This window comes from Panthera tigris, chromosome B3, assembly GCF_018350195.1.
Source record: "Panthera tigris isolate Pti1 chromosome B3, P.tigris_Pti1_mat1.1, whole genome shotgun sequence".
NCBI lineage: Eukaryota > Metazoa > Chordata > Mammalia > Carnivora > Felidae > Panthera > Panthera tigris.
The window spans coordinates 73,797,498-73,816,205 of NC_056665.1; the positions used below are offsets into that span (position 1 = coordinate 73,797,498).

Genomic DNA, 18,708 nt, shown 5'->3' on the forward strand with positions numbered 1-18,708 from the left:
GGAGTCCAAGAAGTGACCAGAAATGGAAAGGGAAATAGAAGGGTTTTGTGAAAGAAGCAAAAGGAAGTGGTGGTTAGCTGCACAAAAGAGAGGCTTACCCAACTGCCCTGTCCACCCCTTTCTTCCTTGGACCTCCAGGATACATCTGGTGGTACTGACTTTTCTAACTAGCAGCTAGGAATGAGGGGATGTTACCTGTCCTGATACTCAGTTCAGGGGCAAGGGTAGGTCTCCCCCGTGTCTGAGCCTGTCTCCCCATTACCAGCCCCCACCTCTGAGGCTGGGCATGGCCAAGGCCAGGCTGCATGGCTTTCCATCTTGAGGATCACCAAACCCACACAAGGACTTAAAGCCATTAGATCTTCCAAAGACCAGTGGTTTAAAGAAACCCTCAACACGGAGGGGAAGGTAACACAAACAGGAAAAAAACACTTGTTTGATGGGAGACTTTTCAGTTTTTTCTGTATTTTCCAAGCTTGTGTTTTACTTTAGTTCATTCCTCTGTCTCCATCTCTCTCCCGTGCACATGTGCGCGCGTGCTCTCTCTCGCTGTTTTTTTTTTTTTTGGTCGTGTATGTGTTTCAGTTTTTTTTTTTTGTTTTTTTTTTTTTAAATAAAAGAACTTTGGATTTGCCGTTGGTGGGCAGCGCCGGTCCCGGAGGCTGGACCCCCACGTGGCAGGGCTGGGACAAGGGGCAGGCCCACGGCTGCTGAGAGGATCTCTGTGTTTAAAGCCTTTGAGAATAAGTTACTGCAGTTCCCAGGGTGCAGGGTGGGGGTTGGCAGAGGGGTTCCTGGCGGCGGCTTCCCCTAGAGTCCAGGCCGCAGGGGCTCCCCTGTCAGGCGAGGAGAGGGTTAGGAGGGAGGGGTGTGGGGAGAGTGAGCTGCAAGCGCTTCTCCCCCTGCCAGCCTCCAGTTTGGTTCGAGTTTTGTGGGCTCCCTGCCCGTCCCAGGCTCCAACCTTGGGAGCCAACTGGGTATTTGGAAAGTTTGTGAGCTGTGTGACGCTCTAGACAAGGGGGTAAGGAGAAGGGGGAGTAGCAATGTTTGTTTTCCTTACCCCTTCTTTGCCTTGGGTTTTCTTTATTTTCTTCTTCTTCCTTTTTTTTTTTTTTTTTTTTGGTGTTTTCTCAGTCAGTAGAACAGCATGGGATAACATGTACTTGTGTGTTCGCGGGGGTTGACTGTGTTTTGTGGGGGGAGGGTGACTGGGAATTCAGTGGGGAAAAGGTTGTAGGAAGATGGACTCAAGGATAGATCTTGTGTGTGGTGGGCAGGGCAGAGATGAGTGGACCATCAGGATGACAAAGTGGGTGTGAAGATGGGCAATGAGCCGCAGAGGATCAGTGTGTGTCTGGGGGCAGGGGAGGAGGCAGGACTCTGCTGGAGGTGGGGTGTGTGAAGCCCACTGAGGGTGGGAATTTAAAGATTCCCGTGAGGTGGGCCGAGCTGAGGGTTGGGGTGAGGGATTTGAGCTCCCACCGAACACCCCTTGGAGTAAGGGAGGGAGCCCTGAGGCCCTCCCCTCTCCCCCCCATCTTGGTTTGTCTGTTTATAAAGCTAGAAGTGTAGAGGTAGTAGTAGTTTTTGGGTTGGAGTCCGTGTGAGGTAATCTTGCTTCCTCTTTGGCAAAAGCCACGGCAGCCGTGGCGGCAGTGGCGGCGTTGGTGACGGTGATGGGTGGGCCCCCTGGGGGTGGGGCCGCCTTGCGCCTGTGGGCCGAGGAGCGCAGGTGGGAGGCCAGGGCTTCGTGCCCACTCAGCAGCACCTCACATGCCAGGCAATGGTAGGTGCAGATGGGCACCCGCAGTGGGGGGGGCACAGAACCCCCCGAGCCCCGCCCAAAGAAGCAGAAGGATCTCTGATGAGCCGTGGCCGGGGCCTCCCCATCAAATGCCATCTTGCACTGGCGGCACAGATAGCGGTGGGTCACATCCACGGTGGAGATGCCGGTACTGCCTGACAGCAGCTCATCCGCCTCCCCGGCCTCCCCCTCCCCTGGAGCAGGCAGTTCGGGCGGCTTTGGAGGCGCTGTGGCTGTGGGCTCAGGGGGCTGGGGTGGTGGCTGGAGGAGGGCGTTGGGGAGCAGTCCGATGAGGGTCTGAGGTATCACGGGGTTCATGGGAAATAGCCCCTTCTTCATGCCATAGAGCTGTTGGAAGTAGGCCCCCTGTAACTGGGGGCCAAAGACAGCTGGTGGTGTTGCCCCCCCTGTGGGGGGCAATGTGAAGGGCAGAAATTGGCCCCCCAGCAGGGCTGGGACTGTAGCCTTCAGTGCTTTGAGGTTCTTGAGGGCGTCAGTGGAGGAGTTGGTGGGCGCTGCAACTGGCTTGCGCTCACCAGAGACCTTGTCCCCGGAGGGCTCAGTAGGGGGGCCTGGGGCAGGGTCAGTGGTGCCTGCTGTGGAGTTGTTAGTTTGTTCGGGCACAGGTCTCTGAGGTAAGGGGCAGCCTGGGCCAGCAGTCTGGACCACTGTGGTAGCAGGCAGGACTGAAGTGGCGAGGCTCAGGAGGCCCGAGGAGGCTGCAGGGCCTAGGAAGACGAAAGGAGGGGATGAAGGGTTAGCCACCTACTGGCCTGGTGTCCATCCTGCCACCTCCAGCCACACCCTCGCCCATTCCCACCGCCTAGCTGCCTTGCTCCCTTCCCTCCCTCCTCTCCCCCAAGAGCTTGAAACTAAGGAGGCGACAGGAGACTGGAGGTGGAAGAGTCCAGGAGGAAAAAGAGGGGCATGTCATTAGAGAGAGATGCTTTCTGAAGTCCAACCCCTCCCAAATGCCCACTCACCTGAATTGAAAGGAGCTAGGCTGCCCAGCGGGGGTTGGGCCAGAGCTGGACCAGACAAGAGGACCGGGGCCAGGCGAGGCAGGGCCGGGCCAGCCCCAAGGGGCACAGAGGCAGGTGTGGTGGCCGGTGGGGCCTTGGGAGCCGGGAGTGCCTCGGGTGCTGGGGCCAACTCGTAGCACTTGCTTTCACTCTTCAGTTGGGCTCGGACTGCCTCTTTGAGCTTGGCCAGGTGCTGGCGGGAAAAGAGATGGCCTCGGCAGGAGACATAGAAATCATACTTGACGTCACAGTAGGGACAGTCAGTGCGCTGGGCTCCCAAGGGGCCCTCACCGCTGCCCCCAGCCCCACCAACTACCGCCCCCTGCAGTTTGGCCTTCTTTTCCTTGGCACGAGCATTCTGGAACCAGACCTGGATGACTCTCTTGGGCAGCCCAATCTCCTCCCCCAGCACCTCGCACTCCTGCATGGTTGGGGTACGGTAGGCTTCATAGCAGGCTTTCATGATCTTCAACTGCAGGCTGCTCATCTGGGTCCTGTAGCGCCGCTGCCCCATTCCATCTGGAACCCCGACCCCACTTCCTGTTCCTCCACTGCTTCCCCCAGCCCCAGGAGACTCTGGTTCGGCCAGACTGGAAGCCGACGAATCGCTGAGATCCCCTGCAGATGGACTGCAAGCCTCGCTCTCTGGTGAAGCTTTAGAAGGTTCCTCTGTAGCCTCTTCCTCACTGGGTGGAGGGGGAGGTGGGAGAGGTAGAGGTGGCTCTGGTGTTGGGGTGGTGGCCTCCTTCCCAGGTGGTAGGAAAGCCAGGGGCCCGGCAGCAGGAGTAACTGGTGGGTAGGGAAAAGCAGGTGCTTCCCGCTTTGGGGCTTCCCTCCCAGATCCATCGTCTACCTTGCCCAACAAGAGGTTGAACTTGGGGAAGGCTGCAGGGGCAGGAGTGATGGGGGGCTTGACTGCTGAATTGGGCACCCCACCAGGGGTGCTTCGAAACTGGCCTTTCCTCTCCCGGGCCCTGGTGTTCTGGAACCAGACCTGCACCACCCGCTTTTTGAGTCCCACCTCCTCGGAGATGCAGTCAAGCATCTTGCGCGTTGGGTTGGAATCTTGCATGTACCAACGGTACAGGATCTCCAGCTGCTCGGGCAGGATGGTGGTACGTAGGCGCTTGTCCCTGGGGGGTTCGCCCTCCCCTCCACCCCCTGCTTCACTGCCCGTTGGGGACAGGCTGCCCTCCTCATGCTTCCGTTTCAGCAGTGGCCCTGGGGCCGGTTGAGCACCTGCCACCAGGGGGCTTCGCTCCCCAAACACCAGCAATGGCAGATCTAGGAGGTGGGGTGCAGCACCGGGCTGCAGGGATGGCAGGAAGTGTAGCCGGCGGTGACTGGTCAGGAGATCTTGGCTGGGGAAAGACATGGTGCACTGGTCACAAGTGTGGACTGGGGAAGGCGAGGGAGGGGCCCTCCCTTCAGGCTCTTTGCCTCCTGGGTTTGTTGCCTCTGCTTGGCTCAGCTCTTCCCTGTCTGCAGGTTCAGGTGACGGGCCCCCGGGCCGTGCGGGGGTTTCCAGGCTCTGTTCCTCCTCTGCATCCTCCTCCTCTACCTCTTCTTCTTCTTCCCCCCTCTCTGCCTCTTCCTCCTCCTCTTCAGGGGGCTGGTCATCATAGCATTTCTTGAGGTGCCGCACCAACTCAAAAACACAAGAGAAGGTGGCATGGCAGCGCCTGCAGCCAGAGGCTCCCCCGCTGCCCCCTCCGGTCGGCACAGGCCCCCCCTCGATGGCATTTTTGCGTGCTTTCTGGCGGGCATTCTGGAACCACACTACTACCACACGGGTAGCCAGGCCCAAGAGACTTGCAAGCCGCTCCACTTCTCCGTCCTTGGGGTAGGCACTGGTCTCGAAGAAAGACTGCAGGGCTTGGGTCTGGAACTCTGTGAACTTGGTTCTGGAGAACCTGCGGCCTGCAGGCAGTAGGGGAGGCAGATTCCCTCTGGAGCTTTCTTCCTCCTCTGGTGGCCAGCGTCCTCCTGCCCGGCTTCGCTCCTCAGAGGGATGGGCCCCCCCTGCCTCAGACTCTGGGACCAGGAAGGGAGGGCCCAGTTGGTGAGCTGCTGAATCCAGGGACCCATCAGGAGGTTTGGGGGGCTCTGCAGGGGGTGGGTATAGGCTATCGTAGCTCTTTCGAAACTGAGCAGCATAACGGCTCAGGGCCTCAAAGGGCAGAAATCGGCGGTGGACATGCTCCTCATGTGTCTTGAGGATAAGCATATTGGAGAAGAGTTTCCCACAGGCCCCACAGGCCAGCTTGTCTCCACCCCCCAGGGCCTCTGGTGGGGGTGGGGTCGGGGGAGGGGGCACAGCCTGCTTCCCCTCGTTGTACTGGATCACCAGCTCAAAGCCAAAGTTTTCTAGAAGGGCTTTGGCTGCAGTGCGGGCTGCTTCATTAGGCGTGGAGTTGGGGGGCGAGGCGGGCCCCGCCTCATTCCCCTCTTCCGCCATGGGGGGCCGCTCCCACTCCCGCTCAGCCATCTCAGCCTTAGAGGGCGGGGGAGGAGGAGTGGCAGGTGGCAGAGACAGCAGGGGTGTGGGCCCAGCCAATGCCAGCTTGGGCCCCACCTTGAGGTCATGGAGGTAGAAGGGCAGGAGCAGCTGTTGCTGCTGGAGCTTAAGCAGTGATTCCGGCACCAGAGGGAAAGGGGGCAAGACTGGTGGGGTGAAGAGGGGTGCTGGGAATCGGTGTAGGTCCAAGGGGGGTGGGGGAGGCGACAGGAAGGGCAACCCAGATACGAAGCCACCAGGGTCAGGGCCCTTCTTCTCAGTGCCAGTCTCCCCCTCAGTCTCACCCTCCTTGGGCTCTTCTTGGCCACGCTCTGGCCCCTCGGCCTTGGCGTCAGTCTTGGTCCCCCGAGAGCGAGTCTGGTGCAGAACTGAGCGCATATGGATCTCTAGGGTGGAGCTCTGGTTGTAGGAGACTCGGCAGACAGTGCACTTAAAGGGCTTGTCTGTGGCAGCAGCAGTGGGAGGCGCAGCACCTGCCTCTCCTCGAGCAGGGCCGGACGGGTCAATGGCAGCCTTCTTCATCTTGTGCAGGTGGGAGACAGAGTTGTAATGGACCAGAAGGATATTCTTCTGTGTGAAGGACTCCTTACACACAGTGCACTTATAGGGCCGGGCAGGGTCAAGAAACTTGTCCAGGGCAAAGTTGGTGGTCTTCCGATAGGTCAGAGGGTGGCGAGAGTCAGATGGAGCTGGCTCTGCAGGGCGGGGCTCCCCCACACGCCCCTCTTCCTCCTCAGCCATGGTGGGTGGAGGGGCCAATTCTTCCACCAGGACATCAGGCCGAGAGGCTGGCGATGGGGGTTGATCAGGGCTTCCTGGGGGCTTGTCTGGGGCCTCAGCTAAGGGCGGGGGAGGCTCAGGAAGAGGATCAGGACTGGCTTCTGGGGTCAGCTGAGGGCCTTCTGAAGGAAAGAGAAGGGTGCCATGAGAAGGTAACTGTCTGAAGTCAGACCCCACCCACCCCATATCAAGGACAACTGATCCCTGCCTCAGTTGTCTTCAGACCCTCTTGGTCCATGAAGCTCATGTCCCCTTTCTTACCTGCTCCTTGTTCTCTGCTGGGTTCAGGCTCTGGCCCCGGAGCAGGGGGCTCTGGGGCATCCCCCAGTGGGCATAGAGTGGGCCCAGGCAGCACTTTGGTTGTAAAGGTCATCTCTACAGTTGTTGCCTACAGTGGAAGAAAGCCCAGTGACTCCCCTGTGCTGACCCACCCTGCTACTCCTCACGCCCTGCTCTGCACCTGGGCTTGTGCCCAGATTCTGTCCAGGGCTCCAGTCTCCTCCTGGAAACACTCCCAGAACTTTGGCTTTTCCCCAGAGGGGAGGGCCTGGGCTGCTGCCTCTCCTGCTCCAAAGCCCATGCCTCCCCAGTCGAACAGCTCTTATCAGGACCTAATGGAAATGAAGGAAATGCTTAGCTTCCTCACCAACATTGTCCCCGCTAAACCCATACTTGCCTGGACGCCCCTGCCTCTTCTTCCCCTCCTGGCCCAAACAAGGCCTCCTGGATGGGTCCTCACCCAGCCAGTACTCACCACAAGCAGCAGCTTCTCAACGCACTCGGGCACCACATTGTGAAGGTGGCTAAGGTGGAAGTGCAAGGCAGGTCGGCCCACCAGCTGCTCCTGGCACAGCGGACACCTGTACTTGGGCTGCACTGCATGCTGGGAGAGGGTGTGAGCCCTCACCTGTTCGGGCTCGGGGCTCAGGAAGCTGCAGTATGGACAGCAGAATACCTGGGGGCACATGGGTCGGGGAGGAGGTGTCAGAGAATGATGGGGCCCACCATCACCCAGCCCTTTGTGTTCTTGGACACAGCATGATCCCCCACTCCCAATTTAGCAGTGAGCCGCATTCAGAGGCATCAAGGCATCACCACGGATCCAGCCAGAAGCAAGAAGCTGGCTCCTCCCTCATTTCCCTTCCACTGGGACAAAGGCCTAGGCTAGACTTTCCCCTTGCCTGCCTTCTTTGTCCGGCCCTCTCCCTCCATCCTGGCCTTTCCTTGGTCTTTGCCTCTCTCTGCTGCCTTGCTTAGTACTCCAGCTACAGTATGACCCTGTACCTATCTCCCCGGGATTTAGTTTTCTTACCCACCCACACCCTGCCCGTGTCTCCCCTGTGAGATGGCGCCCCTGCCCTCTGGCACATCTGGACCCAGAGGCTCCTTTATCCCTGCCCACTCTGCCTCCCCAAGGTCCCTAACCTGAGTGTCTCCTGAAGAGGGGCCCTCCCTACCTGTCTGCTCAGAAGCTGGCTCATCTCCCAGCGGCTCAGCAGCTCCCACTTTCTTTTCCTTTTCCCCTTCTTAATGTAAACAAACGCCACAGCTCCCCCAGCGGCCCATGAAAATTCTGTCCTGCTCTGCAGGCACATTCTCGCCCACACCTCTAGAGGGGTGGGGCCAAGGGAAGGCCCTGTCTCCACCTTAGTCACCTGACTGCCTGACCTCCAGCCTATCTTCATCTCCCTGGCTCAGTTCCTCTCCTGCCCCCTGTGCCACTGGTCCAGGCCTGCATACTGGGACAGGATGGCCATAAAGGAAGGGCATCCAGATGCTCATTTTAATGCACTTGGCCCTCGGAACAGACATCTGGAATCGGTCTGCAGGAGAAAACAGGAGTGAGGAGGGTCTGGCCAGCACTGCTGCAGTCTGTGGAAATGTAGTAATCCTGCCTGTTGAGGTCCCATTTGGAGAGCTGTGAGGGAGGGGCAGCATGGAGCCTCAGGGACCCAGTCTGGGAGTCCCCTCAGAATCCACACTCTCAGGCCACAAAGCTAAAACACACAGGTCCTGCCTAGGCCAGGCAGAGGCCCAAGGCTGGGAAACTTGGAGAGCTTCAGGGTTTGCTATCTGGGTCAGTCATCTGGGCTGGGGCCTCTACCCTCAGGAAGGAGGTGCCCAGATGGTTCCATGCAGGCTTGGGGCCTTCTGCAGGAGATGACCATCCGTGTCTAGTTGTCTTTCTGCTCCTGACAGGAATAGAGAGCTGGGCAGCGGGCTAGCCTTTTGGTTTGGGCTTTCTCTTTTCATTTCTTCACTTTTGTCTTCCCTCCTCCCCTCCTTCCTCCACCTGCTTCCAGCTTTTCCTACCTTGGGACAGCTTCTGTCTTCACTTTTCCCTCAAGTCCTGCCCTCCCTTCTTGTCTTCTCCCTCTGTGCTACACCCCTGGGGCCAGCTCTGCTCCCTGTATGGTGCTAAACATATAACTGGCCCTAGGTGGCATCTCTTAATGTGTTTTGAGACAAGTCACAAGCATGACAAAACTAGGTCTGCCATTAGTCTGAAATCTGGCTGTAAAGCTCTACTGATAAGAATTTCAGGCTTTAGAATATGAACAAATTTCAGTAAAACCAGGCCCTACCCCGCCCCCCACCCCCACCCCAGCTATTCCCAGTTATCCCAGTTCTGACCGTGGTCTGGTTGGCACTGTCTCCTCGAGAGCCAGACTTGTTCTCGACCTCTTCAGAAGCTGAAAGGAGAAGAGATTAAGAGACTCTGACAGCCTTCCCTCTTTCTTTCCAGACCCCCAGCCCTTAAGATTACCTGACTTGTAGCAAAGAGCCTCCAGGGTAGGGGGCTGGGCTGGGGGGAAAGGGCAGGAAAGCTGTACACAGTACAGGGAAAGGAGGCCCAGCAGGGCTGATCCCAGGTTAGCGGGATGGCCAGATTTAAGCCTTTTGTGGCTCCCCCTCCTCTCCCTCTGATGAGCCCTTTCTTGTATCAGTTTGGCTCCATGCACCTATGAGGCCTCACTGGGTGGCTGGATTACTGCAGAATCCCATGTGCACCTCAGAATGTATGAGGATGGGGCAGAGGGTGGGGGACAAGGGGCAGGGATAGAGGGAAAATGGACCAGATGAGCAACTCACCCAATTGCTCTGTCTTGTTCTGAGAGTCTTTTTCAGGGGTGGGCAGCTCAGCTAAGGGGGTGACAGGAGGCTTCCCTGTGTGGGATGAGGGGAGAGCCAACTTAGTGAAGCATCAGGAAAGGGAGGACATAGGGCAGAGGAAGCAGGACACGCAGCCAGAAGAAGGAGAAAATGGATGGAGGAGTCAAAAAGCTGCCAAAAAGAAACAGACGATGAAGAAGTGACAGGGTTGGAGGTGGGAGAGCCTAAGAGATTAACTCTAAGTACCCAGCCCCCATCATTTAAAGATGAGGAAACAAGTCTGGCCATAGACAGCGGAGACAGGCCAACTGGGCTCCCTGCCTACTGGTCCCAGAAACAGGGAGCCCAGAGACATAAAGGGAGGGGCACTGAAGAAGGAAAGTGAAGTTGAGTGGAGGCAGGTGCGGCAAGCAGGAGGCGGCAGGTCTAGCTGGGAGAGATTACCACTCAAGTAAGAATTGACAGATGTGTAGGAATTTATTTTCGGTGGCAGCCTAATTAAAGTGTTAAAGTTCCTTAACTCCATTCAGCCCTGCGCCAGGATCATTAGCTATTGATCTGGGCCCCTCCGGCACTTAACTCCAGCCAGCATATTGGCAATTCAATTAGCACCAGTCAATGCTGCCTGTTCCTGGTTCCTGCTGCCCGTACCCTCACCCTCGCCCACCGCCAGCCCCTACAAAGCCCCAATGCCCATGCCCACCTCTGACAGCCCCTTCCAGGCTCTTCTCCTGCACCCTCTGGATCAATGACGCCTGGCGGGCTGTTCCTGGTCTCTGCTGGTACAACCTCAGCTGCCTAAGGGGGACCCTAAGCCCAGCCTTCGGGCTGAAGACCTCCTAGGAGACAGGAAGAGGCTGGGGAACTTGTCAAGGGCTTCCTATCCCTGCAACCTTCGGGCCAGGCCCACAACTCCCATCTTCTTCTGACATACCCTAACCCAGCACGAAGTGGATTCCATTCTTCTGCTTTTCTAGTTCTCTCCTTCCTGACCAGCTCCTGCCACTCCCCACACCCAGTGTTGCTGGGACGCTGGTCACGATTCGGAATCAGCGGGTGATTCCTCCTTATCTACTTTCCTGTTCTCTGCTCTCCACCCAGCAAAGCCCTTGCCCTTCACTGCCTCCTCCCTCCAGCAGCCTCTTGCTCCTTGCTTCACTGGGCAGCCTCACTCTTCCCCAAGTCCGGTTTTATCTCCCCTTCACAGCTGGCCCCTTCCCACTTGCTCTTGACTGCCCACAGACTCACTGGTATCACCTCACCACCCCCAGCTCCCACACCTGCTGCCCGCCCTGCCCCGTCCCCTCTTCCTCACCGGGAGTCCGGAGCTGCCCATGGCTGAAGCTCAGGATGCTCTGAAGAGCCGAGAGCCCTTCCTCGGCTGCGGGGCCACTCTGCAGCAGCTGCAGACGCCGCTGGGCCTGGGCGTCGCGGTGGGCCGGTGCACGTAGGTGCTGCAGCACAGCCAGGCGGGACGGGGTCTCCCACGCACACAGCAGGCAGCGGAACAGCCCCAGCTCAGCCCCTGCCGCGGCCCCCTCCATCTCCAGCAAAAACTGGAAGCACAGAAAGAGGATGCTCAGGCCCAGAAGGGACAGACACCTCGAGATCTCACCTCCCCCAAGGGAGCCTGACCAGCAGCAGCCGCTCCCTACCCATCCCTTCCACCCTCTTCAGCCCCCTCCCCTTTCCCTCCTGTGGCCACCTGAATATTACTGCTTTTTCTCCCCTGTCTCCTTCTCTTCCTCCTACCAATACTGGACTCCACCCTAGTAGGTGAATGGAATCTGGTTCCAACCTCTTGAACGGATGACAAGATGGCCTGAGCAGACAGTCCCCTCCAGTCCCGAACATCAGAAAAGCCGAATAAAGTACTGGATTCATTTTATCAGAGTCCACCATCCTTTGGCCTCCCCTCCACGACTATCTCCAAAAAGTTGATTATCCCAGTACATACTTGCCACTATATCCAGTCCTGGGTCTTCCCATCGCTCTCCCACTCAGCATCTCTTTGATCCGTCCCCATCCCCTTCTCTTCTCTCCCCCCAGAGGCTCTGTGCTGCTCCCCTCAAGTCCCAGAGGCTCCCTGCCCCACTCTCACCTTATAGATCTGGCTATTTTCTTCATGGGCTGCGCCCCGGGCGTGCAGCTGCATCTTCTCCTTGCTGTTGGACTCAAAGTCACAGATGTTGCAGCGCAGGTGTAAGGGGGGAACGGAGCCATAAGGAGCCCCATCTCCCAGGGGCACTGGGGAGGGGGTGCCCACGGCCCCACCCCCCTCCCTCAGGTGGGCTGCCAGCTGGTACTTTTGAGCATGTTTGTCAGTCTTGAGGTGGAGTTGAAAGTTGGCCTTGAGCTGAGTGCCATAGCAGCAGAGCTTGCAGCGGTGGGTGTCACCAGCCACCTCCTTCCATTCAGCCTCCGGGAGGCTTCGGCCCACGCTGCAGTGGTAGAGCAGCAGCTCCAGGTTGTCTGTGCTGAAGGCCTGGCACACTAGGCAGCGGAACACCTTCAGGGACGGGCTTTCATCTGGGGGTGGTGAGGTGGGCAGGCTGTCAGACAAGGAGCCCAGGAGCTGACTTGGAGGCAGGTGGGTGTCCGGGGAGAGGCTGCCAGGGGCTGGGGGACAGAAGCAGGTTAGTGGCCCAAGGAAGGAATGGGGCAGTTAGGTAAATGGGGATAGCGCCGAGGGAGCTGGGGTTACCCAGTGGGGGGCTGGCCCTTAGGAGGGAGCAGAGGCTCGAGTCTGGCCCTGGGGAAGGGAGAAGGGGAAACAGGTGCAGACCCCAGGCTGCTTACCTGGTGGGGGGAACTTGCGAGCAGGCGCTCCGAGGTGGTGGAAGCCGTTGAGAAGCAGCTGGGCTTCCAGGGGCTTGTCTGGCCTCAGCCCGGGGCCAGGCAAGGGAGCCTGAGGCTGCCCCAGGGCCTGCGGTCCGAAGTACTGGAAGAGCTCAGGGGGGGTGGCGGGGGCAGCTCCTGCCGGGGGAGGGGGCCCCGGCCCTACCAGTCCAGGCGGCAGGCCCAGCGGCAGCCCCTGGTGCAGCATGAGGACATTCTGCATGTGCTTCTCAGAGGTCATGTGGATGCGCAGGTTGCGGGAGATGTTGGTCTCGTAGCTGCACACCTTGCACTGCCAGGATGATTTGGTCTTGGGCTCCTTGTCCCCGGCAGAGGACGGGAGTGGCGCCTCCGGGGGGCTGCCCTGCCCACCGGGGCCCGCCTGGAAGCCCTGCAGGTTGGCCAGGTGCTTGTCAGACTGCATGTGGATGCTGAGGTTGCCCTTGGTGGTGGTGGAGTAGTTGCAGACATCGCAGCGGTAGGGCTTGTAGCCACAGTTGTAGCTCTCTCCACGGGCGAGGCGGGGGTGGGCGCCCCCGGCACTGCAGTAGCTGCAGTGGCTATTGCTCTCCGGGTGCTTTTCCCGCATGTGCACATCCAGGGTCTGCTGGTACTTGTAGTGCCAGTTGCACTTGGGACACTTGAGCGTCTTGCAGGAGTTGCGAGAGTGTAACAGAGACATGTGGCTGGACAGGCTGAGGCCCTGGAAGGCCGCAGGGGCTGGGGTGTAGTCTTCAGCTAGGCGGTAGGGCTGTGGTGGGTCGCTGGGGTCTTCGGGGGAGCCGACTGGGGCAGAGAGAGCGCCCCCCTCCTTAGAGGCAGGTGAGCTTTGGTTCAGTGGGGGGCAGAGCCCTCCCTCCTCTTCTTGCCCCTCCGGGAACCAATCTGGCCCTGCCTCGCCAGCTGCCATTGGCGATTCTTTGGCTTGGGTTGGGCTGGGGTCCCAGGTGGCGGGAGTTGTTGCGGGGGAGGGTGGGCTAAGTGCCCTGACTTCTTCCGCAGGCAGTACAGGAGCTTCTGCCTCAGGGGGACCATCCTCAGTCTGGGCTACATTGGCCTCTGTGTTCACCATGCTGCTATTATCAAGGGGCATTTCTAAAGGGGGGCGAGCAGGTGGTTTTGGTTCCAGAAAGCTTAGGAGGGCCACGCGGTCCTCATCTCCCACCTGAAGCACAGCTGCATTACTGGGCAGGCCCAGATGTTGAGCAGGGGTTAGCTTCACCCCATGAGACTGTGTGTGACCCATAAAGGCCTGGGCCCTGCTGAAACCCAGGCGGCACAGGAGGCAGAGCCAGAAGAGTGCCCTGTGGTCTCCTCCCCTGCTCCCCATAGGGCCATCTTTGGGATCTCCGGGTGGGTTTGGAGCCAGCTGGTAGCTCCAGAAGGCTCCATCCCTTCCCTCACAGGTGGCCGGAGATGGCGCTGAGGTATCATGGGACAGAATTTGGTCAGAAGAGCTAAAGCCTTGGATTGGGTCAAAGCCATGTTGGATGTGAAGGGCAGTGAGGTGTGCAGAGGGTAGGTGGGCAAGGAGGGGCAAGCTGGGCTCCTCCTTGATTCCCACCTCGCCCTGGGGGAAGCCCTTTGGTAACAGGAGTTCACTGCCACCTGACAGGGACAGCTTGGCTACTAGGTAGGCCTCACCACCAGCTGCGAAGAATAAATGGTTGCTTAGGTCCACGGGAGGGAGCCCTCCTCCTTCCTCCTCCTGCTCCTTGTCTTCTTGCACTCCTAGGTCCTTTGGTGAGAAGCCACTACAGCCAGCCTCTTCTCGGGGCTCCCCAGTCTCCTGTGGTGGGACGAGGCCACAGCCTGACTCCAGGGCCTGTCCCCCTGGCTCTGAGGGCCTCATGCTCTCAGAGGTGGAGGGGGCAGCAGGGGGATCTTTGGTGACAGGATCAGCGGGGGTGCCAGGGGGGGAGGTGTCCGGAGGCGGAGACGGGGCATTGTGTCCAGGGGTGGGGGTGGTGCCAGTGGTAGAGGATGAGTTAAGGGTGGCCATGGCAGACGGAGGAGCGCTGGGGGTTCATTTCAGCGTGACGGCAAGTACCCTGCGGGGGAAACATGGAGAGAGCGGGGCTGTGAGGTGGCAGGAGACACCCAGACAGGCCCTTGACTCTCCAGGTACTCCAGCCCCACTCTCTTCCCTGAGCACCAGACTCAGCTACCCACCTGCCAACCTGAAGCTTCACCTTAGTGCTAACACACTTCAAACATAACATGTCCAAAATCAGAACTATTTCTCCCCCCGAGCTCGTTCTTCCCATCTTCCCTATCTCAGAACTTGGGACCACCATTTATCTGGTTGCTAGGCTAAAAACCTAGAAGCTTCCTCTAGCCCGCTCCCCACATACAACGGGACAGCAATCTCTCAGACAGACACGCGTCCTATCCCTCCCTTAGCATCGTCTCCAGTAGCATCGGCGTCACCCCAGCCACGGTCTTTCCTGAACCAGTGTGCCGAGCTCCACGGCGGCTTCCGTTTCCACTGCTGCCCCTACAGCCCAGTCTCCTTCCATCCAGCTGCCAGAATGACCTTTCATTTAATTCTCAATTATAAGAAATGCCAGACCTATATAAAAGTAGACCAAATAACATAAGGTACCCCTTTGTACTCATGACTCAGTTTCAACAGCCACCAACACATGGCCGATCTTGGTTCATCCATATCTTTACCCACTTTCCATTTTCCTGTATTGTTTTAAAGCAAATTTCAGATATCTTAAACGTCTTTTAAAAGGTAAATTGTGGGGCGCCTGGGTGGCTGAGTCGGTTAAGCGTCCAACTTCAGCTCAGGTCATGATCTCACGGTCCGTGAGTTTGAGCCCCGCATCGGGCTCTGTGCTGACAGCTCAGAGCCTGGAGCCTGCTTTGGGCTCTGTGTCTCCTTCTCTCTCTTTCTCACTGCCTCTCATGCTCTCTCTCTCTGTCTCTCTCAAAAATAAATAAACATTAAAAAAATTCTTTTAAAAAAAAGGTAAACTGTAGGGTGCCTGGGTGACTTAGTCGGTTAGGTGTCTGACTCTTGATTTCAGCTCAGATCATGATTTCGTGGTTTGTGAGATCAAGCCCCACATCAGGCTCTGTGCTGACATTGCGGAGCCTGCTTGGGATTCTCTCTCTATCCCTCCCCTCGCTCTCTCATAAATAAATAAACCAAAAAAAAAAAATGTCAATTGTACTATATCCTTAAGAACCCATCCATGATTTCTCACTGTACAATGAATAAGATCCAAAAGGATCCTGATCTACAAAAGGATCTATCTGATCTGATGCCGGCCTACTTCTGACACGTCTTAATACTCTCCACCCTGCCTGGCTGGCTGCCTCCAGCCCACTGGCCGCCTTTTTGTTCTTCAAACACACCAAGTCCATTCCCACCTTAGGGCCTTGCCTAAGCTAAACAGCTTACTCTGTCAGCCAGGAAGACTCTTCCCCAGACCTCTGCATGGTGGCAAATTCTCATTCAGGTGTCTGCTTAAATATCACCTCTTCCAACAGGCTTTCCCTTCCTATGGAAGCTAACATGCTCCGGGGGGTTACTTTCTTCAGAGATTTCTCACCACCTGATATTTCCTGGTTTACTTACTTCTCCCTTCTAGATGGTAAGTTCCATGAGAGTAGGAACCCTACTTTCTCTATCATTAGCACCAAGAAAAATGCCCGCCACATAGTCAGTGCATGTCTGTTGAATGAATGAACTCTAGGAAAGACCCTCAGATTTTCCACTCACTGAAGGGGTAATTTCCCTAAGTCAAGGTCCTTGAGCCAGAGAGGCCACAGTGAATTTCTGCTGGCCTGCAGGCCCGGTGCTGCTCTCACAGATGCCCTCCAGAGCCATCTCTGGTCACAAGCATGTGAAATAGGCGGAGGCTTCCCTGGCCAGTTGGAAGACAACCGATTCTATGTGATTAGCTTCCTCCCCCACAAAGAGATTAAAAAAAATAATAACAGTAATATTACTAAAAGCTATTAAGGTACATATGCCATGGTCCTGGCACTGTGCTAAATGCTTTCATCAATTATTTCATTTAATCTTATTTTGCAGATGAGGCAGCCAAGAAACAGGTTGAGTGAGCTGCTAACTGTCACACAACTCCAAGGAGGGGAAACCAGAGGACTGGCGGGGCACAGAGACCTGGGCCCTCCATCTACCTGGATCGTCCCTCAGACCCAGGAAAGGCCAAATGAGCCTCCAGAGGTCTAGCAGTCAGGATTCCAGGGCTCCCTCCAGCTACTAGAAACACCAGGCCTCCCACGCTGCTCCCAGCCTTTTTACCTTGATTACCACACCTTCCTCCCCCTCCGCACCCCCCCCCCGCCCCGCTTCCCGTCCCCACCAAACTCACCAGTTCCCCATGCTTCACCATCCCATACTTTTCCCAGTGTCCCAAGTGGCTTGCATCCACTCCAGGTCTTAATTATCAGCCAATCTCTAATGATTAAACCTTTAGCGTTCAAGCCCATGCTTCCAGAAGGGATGTGGTCTCTCCTTCCTTCCTTGGGCCACCTCTAATGCTCACCTTCAGATTCTTTGATTAGGAATGGGTCTTCGGCCTGGCCCCACCCAGCCTGCAGGCCCCCTTTCCCACTTCCCCCCCTCCTCCTAGGGGGCTAGCCAGGCGTGAAGTCAGAGCCATTAAGTAGCTCCGCGTGGGGCTGGATCAGCATGCTAATGAAAATGCAAATCAGCACCTGGGCAAGGGGTGGAGGGCTGGGGGGTGGGGGGAGGTAGCTGGAGAACCGGGAGGGAAGTAAAGGTATTAGATGGAGGGGTTATCCTAGATAACCAGAAAGCAGAAGCCCGAAACTGGGAGAAAGGTGTCTCTCCTACGGAATCCTTGGGGGTAGGGGGTAAATGTGCTGGCTCACGAGGGTCTGACAGTACACTGTTACCCCTCACAGTGGGGGCCCACCACCCTTTCGCTGCCCCACCTGGTGGGAAGAAGTGAGGCTGGGCAAGCCGGGCTTCTCCCGGGCCCTGCCACCGAGGGCTGACGCGGGTGGTGCTTCATCCCCGCTGGGCTACCGCGCCTACATCACATCGATCAGCTGCTTCCTCCTGGCTCCTGATTCACAACTCCAGATCTAACTTCAGAGGAGGTGCTAGAACGACCTAAGCCCCAAATCCTCTCTCCAAAGCTTCTACTTCCCAGGACTGGAAAAAAACCCAGCTGATTCTTAGAAACCAAAGGAGTTTAGCTCTGGGCTAGCTCGTGGGTGAGACCCAGACCGCCAAGGGTAGGTCGGCAGCTGTTTAAAATTGCAAATCTCTTCCCCACCTCCCTCCTCCTCCTCTACAGGAAAGAATTTCAATTGCAAATTTATCTCTGCCTCAGTGCACCCCCCAGCTCCCCCCCTTTTCTTCTCCACGCTTCTCCCATCACCCTCTATTTATTACAAACCTTTAACTGCAGCAATGATTTTTTTTTTCACCTTTTCTTTCCTCCTTCCATTTCCCTCCTCCTCAATCTTTTCCTCCTTCCCTCTCTGAATCTCTGTGTCCCTCTCTTTGCCCTTCCTACCTTGAACTCAGTTTTCAGCTCTTTCTGGAGATGATGCAGAGCCGGATGACAGACCAAGTCACCCTCCACCTACCACCTCCAGGCCAAGAGTCATGTTCACCCTCAGACCACTGCCATTCCTCCTGTAGTTCCGGGCTTTCCTTAAGGGCATCTCCTCTCCCTTGGGGCACATCTCAGAGGTGGGGAAGGGGAGAAGACCACCCTCAAGGGCCCTGGCACTCCCGCCTCTGGGGAAGGGAGGGAGGAAGAGGGCGGTCCAGGTGTAGGGTGGACGTGGGGGACAGTCAAAGGAGAGGTGGCTGCAAGGGCTGGGGCCCAGGAGGAGAGGGGTTGGGGAGACAGCAGGCAGTGGCGGCGGTGTGATTAGAGCGGAGATTGATGTGAAGGGGCGCCACAGACGGCAGAGAGAGTCAATAAAACGAGAGGATCACATTAGAGGCGACAGAGAGAGCTTTAAATTACAAGGCTGCTGCCACCGAGGGGGATGGGAGGAGGCAGGCCTGGAGCCAAGGGAGGGTGGAGAGTTCTGAGGGTGTAGTCATCCCCTGAGATGAATCTTCCAGCTCCAAAATGGCTCAGTCTCCAGAGCTCCCCTGCTGCCCCTTCATTCCATTTCCATCCCTAATGTTTCCTTCCCTCACAGGGGGAGGAGAGGAGTAAGGGGAAGATGGAGAGAAAGCTATGGAGGAATAGAAGAGTTTGTGTGTGTGTGTGTGTGTGTGTGTGTGTGTGTGTTTTGTTTTGTTTTGTTTTTACTATTGCCCTCTTCCTCTTTCCAGAGCCGGGTCCATGGTTATTGCTCAGGATGAGAAGAGAAGGCTGGAAGTGCTACTTTCAAAGCTCAGCTAGGGAGGAGTTGCCCCCCAAACATAATCACTGAACTGCAAACATTGTTCCATGGTAGGTGTGCAGAAATGCACCCAGTAAATAGCTGGACAAGAATTCCTCCTTCTTGATAAATGCTCCCTATTCGGGGGGCAGATCCACCGTGCTTAAAACAGGAAGAAGCCGGGGAGCTGGGAGGCTCCAAGACGGACAGTAGACCCAGAAAGTTACCGAGAGAGAGAAAGATGTTAAGAGATGGACTGAAAGGCTTGGATATGAAGT

The 18,708-nt window shown here is 57.1% G+C and overlaps 1 protein-coding gene across 8 annotated transcripts in view; it reads right to left on the minus strand.

The window, feature by feature from the left end:
- Positions 1-360: 360 nt before the first annotated feature.
- Positions 361-18,708, minus strand: part of ZFHX2 (zinc finger homeobox 2) — a 31,732-nt gene continuing 13,384 nt past the window's right edge. For 6 of the 8 annotated variants that reach the window (XM_042989420.1, XM_042989425.1, XM_042989424.1 and 3 more), the window contains exons 2-10: positions 12,038-14,127; positions 11,340-11,857; positions 10,554-10,794; positions 9,218-9,292; positions 8,759-8,817; positions 6,879-7,079; positions 6,386-6,512; positions 2,788-6,246; positions 361-2,532 (exon numbers count right to left, since the gene is read on the minus strand). In XM_042989420.1, coding sequence (XP_042845354.1) covers positions 1,553-2,532; positions 2,788-6,246; positions 6,386-6,512; positions 6,879-7,079; positions 8,759-8,817; positions 9,218-9,292; positions 10,554-10,794; positions 11,340-11,857; positions 12,038-14,078 — 7,701 coding nt within the window. In that variant the 5' untranslated portion in view covers positions 14,079-14,127 and the 3' untranslated portion in view covers positions 361-1,552. The remainder of the gene's footprint in view (positions 2,533-2,787; positions 6,247-6,385; positions 6,513-6,878; positions 7,080-8,758; positions 8,818-9,217; positions 9,293-10,553; positions 10,795-11,339; positions 11,858-12,037; positions 14,128-18,708) is intronic. The other 2 variants (XM_042989428.1, XM_042989427.1) reach the window with 2 other exon arrangements.